The sequence below is a fragment of the Panicum virgatum genome, chromosome 3K, assembly GCF_016808335.1.
Source record: "Panicum virgatum strain AP13 chromosome 3K, P.virgatum_v5, whole genome shotgun sequence".
NCBI classification, from domain to species: Eukaryota; Viridiplantae; Streptophyta; class Magnoliopsida; order Poales; family Poaceae; genus Panicum; species Panicum virgatum.
In genome coordinates, this window is record NC_053138.1 from 25790147 (window position 1) to 25795965 (window position 5819).

Below are 5819 nucleotides of genomic sequence, written 5' to 3' on the forward strand. Positions count from 1 at the left end.
GCCGGGAGGGGCTCCACCTCGCGGCCGAATGGATCCACAAACCGACGATCCTGGAGTCCGACTGCTCTAGAATCATTGGTTACCTGTCGCAGCGACAGAAGCAAAGAGCCCCTGCGTTCTTCACCATCCAGGATGCACTGAGCGAAGCTGGCAAGCTGCCACAGGTCGTGTTTAGGCATATAGGGAGAGAGCAAAATGTCATTGCGCACGAGCTCGCACAGCTCGCGCGTCGGCTGAACCATAGTGCGGTTTGGCGGGGACGTTTTCCGGCGTGTGTCGAACACCTGGTGTCTCAGGATGTAATTCCCCTTGATTAATGAAACTCTCTCCTTTCTCGCAAAAAACAAAGCTTCAGATTCCCAAAGGTAAGAGGATGTGAAGGAGACGCGCCCTCGCCTAGCGCGTGTTCGTGCCAAGAAAGCAACCGTAAAAACGGAACCCCCGCGACAACCAACCAGGCAATCACTGAGCAGAGGGGGCGGAGGATATGGCAGCACTTGCCGCCCACCACCACCACCGCCTCCTCTCCTTCTCCTCCGCAGCCGCTCCAACAGCTCGCCGCCGCCTCTCCTCGCTCCCCTTCTCCCCGCGGCCTTCGTCCCATGGCGGTTTCAGCTCCAGCACGTGCGCCTCGGGCGGCGGCGGCACCAGCAGCGCGGCGGCCCCACTCGCCGCGGCGGCCACGTCGGCGTCGCTGTCCCTGGAGGAGCTGCGCCGGGGCTGCACCACCTGGACGTGGCGCGGGATGCGCGTGAACTACCTCGCCCGGGGACAGGGCCCGCCAGTCCTGCTCGTCCACGGCTTCGGCGCCTCCGTCGCGCACTGGCGCAGGTGAGCCGCCTTTCATCTGATTTCCTGAATTCCTGATAAAATCTGAGCTCCGCGCGTGATCGGGGCTAATATGAGCCTCCGTCGCGCGTGGTCGCGCCTTCCATGTGCTCGACCGATGAACTAGCCGAGCTCGTGAAGTGATCGCTAATTGGTCAGCTCATCGGTAGGAACATTGGGGTGCTGTCTGAATCCCACACCGTCTACGCGATCGATTTGCTGGGGTTCGGCGCCTCGGACAAGCCTGCTGGGTTTTCGTACACGATGGAGACATGGGCTGAGGTAAACTGTGGTTTCAGTCTGAGCCATGAACGGAGACGTACTATGTGTACCTGATGTCTGAACTGAACTGATCCTATTTCTGCGTCAAGCAGTTGATACTGGACTTCTTGAAGGAGGTCGTGAAGAGGCCAACGGTGCTCGTCGGCAACTCTGTCGGGAGCCTTGCATGCGTCATCGCTGCTTCAGGTTCCAAAATCCCTTAATGTCAGTAAATCCTATTTTCTGTAAATCTAATGTATGCTTGCTCTTGGCAATGATGGGCAGAGTCCAACAGAGACGTTGTCCGGGGGCTTGTGCTGCTGAACTGCGCCGGCGGCATGAACAACAAGGCGATCGTCGATGACTGGAGGATCAAGCTGGTCCTGCCTCTGCTCTGGCTGATCGACTTCCTGCTGAACCAGCGGCCGATAGCATCGGCACTCTTTAACCGCGTGAAAAACAGGCATGCCGATCTGCACCTTAGTTCCCTCTGATTTGACCTGTTGGCTTTGCACTGTTCTGTGACAACCTGAACTGAACAGGGACAATCTGAAGGACATCTTGCTCTCTGTTTACGGGAACAAAGACGCCGTGGACGACGAACTAGTAGAGGTAAAGGGTATCTCCTATCTCCAGTTTGTTTCTTCTGTCTGTTTCTTCAGCTACGTCTGTTTCTGCAATAATTCATCACTTGGGATCACTGGATCCATCACCATTCACGTTGGCATTGGCCCAAGGCTCACATGCCAGAGGCTCAAACGACTAGAGTGATGATGACTACTACACTGAACCACCGATGGTTTCTGATGAAGCATTTTTTCCCTAAACTTTCTGAAAGTATGTATGCGCACGCACACGCAGATCATAAGGGGGCCGGCCGACACGGAGGGCGCCCTGGACGCGTTCGTGTCGACGGTGACCGGGCCGCCGGGGCCGAGCCCGATAGCGCTGATGCCGCGGCTGGCGGACGTGCCGGTGCTGGTGCTGTGGGGCGACCGGGACCCCTTCACCCCGATCGACGGGCCCGTAGGGAAGTTCTTCTCGCGGCTGCCGTCGGAGCTCCCCAACGTGACGCTCCACATGCTGGAGGGCGTCGGCCACTGCCCGCACGACGACCGCCCGGACCTCGTCCACGACAGGCTGCTCCCGTGGCTCGACGGCCTCCCGCCGCCCGCGGCCGCCGCCGCTGCAGCGGTCTAGTCGCCCATGGCCGGTGGTGACGACGAGCTGACGATGGATGTAATTATTTATTAATTCTGTAATTTGAAAAGTTTAACGACACGGGGAAGAAATTGATCCCGGCCGGTGCTCCGTATTCTGAACACGGCCCAAGATGGGTTTAGGCCGTGCTACTTGGACCAAGGTTCTTAGCCCACATGGGCCTGTGCTACGTTTAATGGGCTACCGGGCTAGGCCAGAAATTAACCTCGCAACCTCACGTGAGCCGATTCGTCCCTCGAGAGTTGTTTGAGACAAATCAGACAATGGTGGATAATCAATCTATAAAAAGTTTTTATAAAAAAATTAATCTATAAAAATTGAAACAATTAAAATCTTTTCTCACCAAGATTAGGCCCACTATACCCCTCACGGAGGCCCCACTTGTCAGCCCTCATGGAGGCCCCACTTGTCAGGCTAAAAGGCTTGTGTTTGGGAAAGGTGATAATTGAAATTATTGTTTATGGAAGGAAAAGAAGACGTGTATTATTTTTGGAAGAAAAATAAATGACATCGTTGCTTGATGGAACAAAAAATAAATACGTGCCTACCACACATACATATCCACTAGTAATTAAAAAAAATCAGACAATGGTGGATAATAATCTCAGCAAAAAAAATGAGACAGTGGTGGAGGCGGCGGCAAATTACACACAAACAATCAACCGAGTTGATGTTACCCATACGCATGCTCCGCGATTTTCCAGATTCTAGGTTAGACTCCTTTTTCTCAGAAGAAAAAGAATCTGCGATCTAGAGACGTTGACCACCAGGCAACGTCACCAACATTTCAGTCTAGCGAAAAGAACACTCCTTTTCTTTTCGAACGATGAACAGTCAAAAGTATATATGATGGTGGCGGCATCCTGCTCTGACGGCCGTGACCTGTGAGGCACCGGCCGGCACAAGTCAGCTGGGGAGAAAAGTCAACTCCACATCAGTCAGCCGGCGCCGGTCAGTCCAAGGTCCATGCATGCGTGGACGTCAAATGGCGGAGACGACCACAGACACCATACGGTTTGCGATCAGTGCGTGGTCGATCGGTCGTCGTCGGCCCCGCGCACGCGCAGCTAGCGCACGTCGTCCTACTAGCGACTGGCGACGCATCGATCGGCCGCCGGGCTTGCAATTAGTGGGGGGCCGCGCCGGCGGTGGCGGCGAGAGAACGGCCTCACCGCCGGTATTAACTGCCAGTTATGGGATCAGCACGGCCCATCGGCCGGTCGATCATGGGAACAGCTAGCTGGAACGGGGCGTTAGGCGTAGTAACTTGAGTTGAGAGGCAGCTAGCTATTATGCATGCATCATGTACCCACCTCACCGTTGGAATTGAATGTATCCTCTAGTGTATGCATCATGGTTTTGCTGGAGCATTAACATAGTAATTTTGATAGGGAAAAAGTCTAAATTACTTCCTCAAGTATAGCCAAAGTCTGAATAACCCCTTAACTATCTTTTGATGCAATTTAAACCCTAAACTAAACAATTTGTTTTCTTGATTTCTCCACATACAAGTGGAATCTTCATTTAAGATTTTGCAGGACCAGTTGTAGTGAGCATTACATTCTATGTCAAAAAATATATTAGGAATTTTCCATCATTATTTTTTCCATAATTTTGCATCATAAGGATTAATTTATTATTAAATATCATACCCTATCAAAATAATGAAAAAAAATCTAGACATATTTTTCTAAAATGGGTTATGATGTCTGCTACCACTACCAGCCTACCATCTTGCAAAATTTTAACTCAAGACTTCCCTTGCACATGGATAAATAACATGAAGATGATAAGAAGTTCTAGGAATGGTCAAGGGTCTGGTCAAAGGCAGCATATATGGCAGGTGCGAATTGGACTGGGAGGTGACGTCATCAGAGAATCCAGTAGAGTCCGGTTCCTTTTGGAAAGTTTTGTAAATAGTCGATTTTTTTTCTTTCAGAACAAGCTTGTTGCGTCTGATAGGCTAGGAGTCCTAGTTTTTGGAGAATAAATAGTAGACATCAAGGCTTGTAAAAAATAATCATCAATCAATACAACTTTTCTCGGCATCACACAAAAATCCTAGGAGTAGGAGTAGAGTAGTTTCCAGCGAGGACTTCCTCAGTGAACAGGGTTACATCGCTTTGATCTCCGGTTTGCTTGTAAGCATAATCTTACCAGATTTGCTAAGCTTTAGTTATAGGCACATTGCTATAATTTCATTTAGTTTATTTACCAATAGTTATCCGAGCTCTTTTGATTCGAACAAGGCTAGCATTGCTTCAATATCTTGTTGAGTTTAATTGAGTTCACAAGTTATCAATCTCCGTTAATTGGTCATAAGGTTGCATCGTCCAATCTCTCATGCGTGATTATAAGATTTCACAATGTTGTCCCACGGTGATTATAGATCTATCGGCTCCTACCTAGCTAACTCCTTTTACAACAGAATTCCGATAGCCGATAGTACTCTTGATCCACGTCATATCATCAAATCATTTAAAATCTTGTACCTTGTTATGGTTAATCTTATCGGTTGATTCATTTAATTTGATCTCACTATCTCGAACTGTCTTTGTTAAGTCCGATATTTGAATAGTGTTGTCACGTTAAACCTTATTGGTTTGGTTCATTTCGCTGTAACTTGAGGTATCAGTCGTCTGCCTATGCCGATTACAGGTGTGATCTAAGAACAAACCTTAGAAAGCAGGACCTACACCGGAGATAAACGGAGCTCCCAAAATTTAGCGGGTCGTGCTGCACAAGACTCACCATCCCATTCTTGCGGCAACACTATAATTCACAATAACCATAGTGTAGTTTTCCTTTTTTAAAAAAATATTTTTGATATATTCTTAGATTTAAACAGTTTTTTAGATAAAATAATATTTTAGAGGTATAACTTATCCTGAAAAAGGTATTTGTAGGGGGCAGGTAAGGGTATGACCCGGCCTAGAAATTGAATTCACTGTTAATACAAAAAAATGGCATACCTTAAAGAGTCACAAGTTACAGTGTAGTGTGGTGAAGAGAATGGTACGGGCGAGGCTTGAGGTAAGCAACCCCAATTAACAAGTGTATGTGCATATTTTGTCAAAAAAAATTGTAACTCTATAGTAAAGGAGCTTGTGGTGGTGATCGATTGGTTGGATTTTTTTTTGTTGCTATTTTCTATTTTTTTTAATCTTTTCATTTTTAAAATTTAATTTGTAGTGGCGGATCATGCACCCGCCTCTGAAAATGACATTTATAGAGGTGGGCATGTTACCCGCTCCAATAAATAGTTATTTGTAGCTGCGAAAAATAGAAGCAGATACTGCACTACAATAGTATTTTATCGTCCCCTAAAAATGTCTTCCACATTAGTGAGAATAATAATATTGTGAGCAGAGAGAGATGTGCGAGTGTAACCGTACGACGACAAGCCGACAAGATCGATTGCAGGCAACAGCCGATCGGGTGAGCAAAAGTCAACACATCTCCAGCAAATTCTGGCCCTATTTAGATCTTTACTCGTAAACCCTGTAAAC

The 5819-nt window shown here is 48.1% G+C and overlaps 1 protein-coding gene across 1 annotated transcript; it reads left to right on the forward strand.

Moving 5' to 3' along the window:
• The first annotated feature begins 405 nt into the window (after positions 1 to 405).
• On the forward strand, positions 406 to 2510 carry LOC120698657 (2-hydroxy-6-oxo-6-(2'-aminophenyl)hexa-2,4-dienoic acid hydrolase-like). The gene is made up of 6 exons (XM_039982362.1): positions 406 to 831; positions 999 to 1110; positions 1203 to 1296; positions 1375 to 1552; positions 1632 to 1701; positions 1951 to 2510. Exons 1-6 carry the CDS (start codon positions 488 to 490, stop codon positions 2287 to 2289), a joined length of 1137 nt encoding a protein of 378 aa, XP_039838296.1. The 5' UTR covers positions 406 to 487; the 3' UTR covers positions 2290 to 2510.
• Positions 2511 to 5819: the final 3309 nt, after the last annotated feature.

What these genes read in the sequence shown, in the direction of transcription:
- LOC120698657 (XM_039982362.1), top strand. Translation starts at nt 488, where the DNA reads ATGGCAGCACTTGCCGCCCACCACCACCACCGCCTCCTCTCCTTCTCC. An exon ending in ATGCGTCATCGCTGCTTCAG is followed by an intron (nt 1,297 to 1,374) that starts GTTCCAAAATCC and finishes AATGATGGGCAG; the next exon opens with AGTCCAACAGAGACGTTGTC. An exon ending in TTTAACCGCGTGAAAAACAG is followed by an intron (nt 1,553 to 1,631) that starts GCATGCCGATCT and finishes TGAACTGAACAG; the next exon opens with GGACAATCTGAAGGACATCT.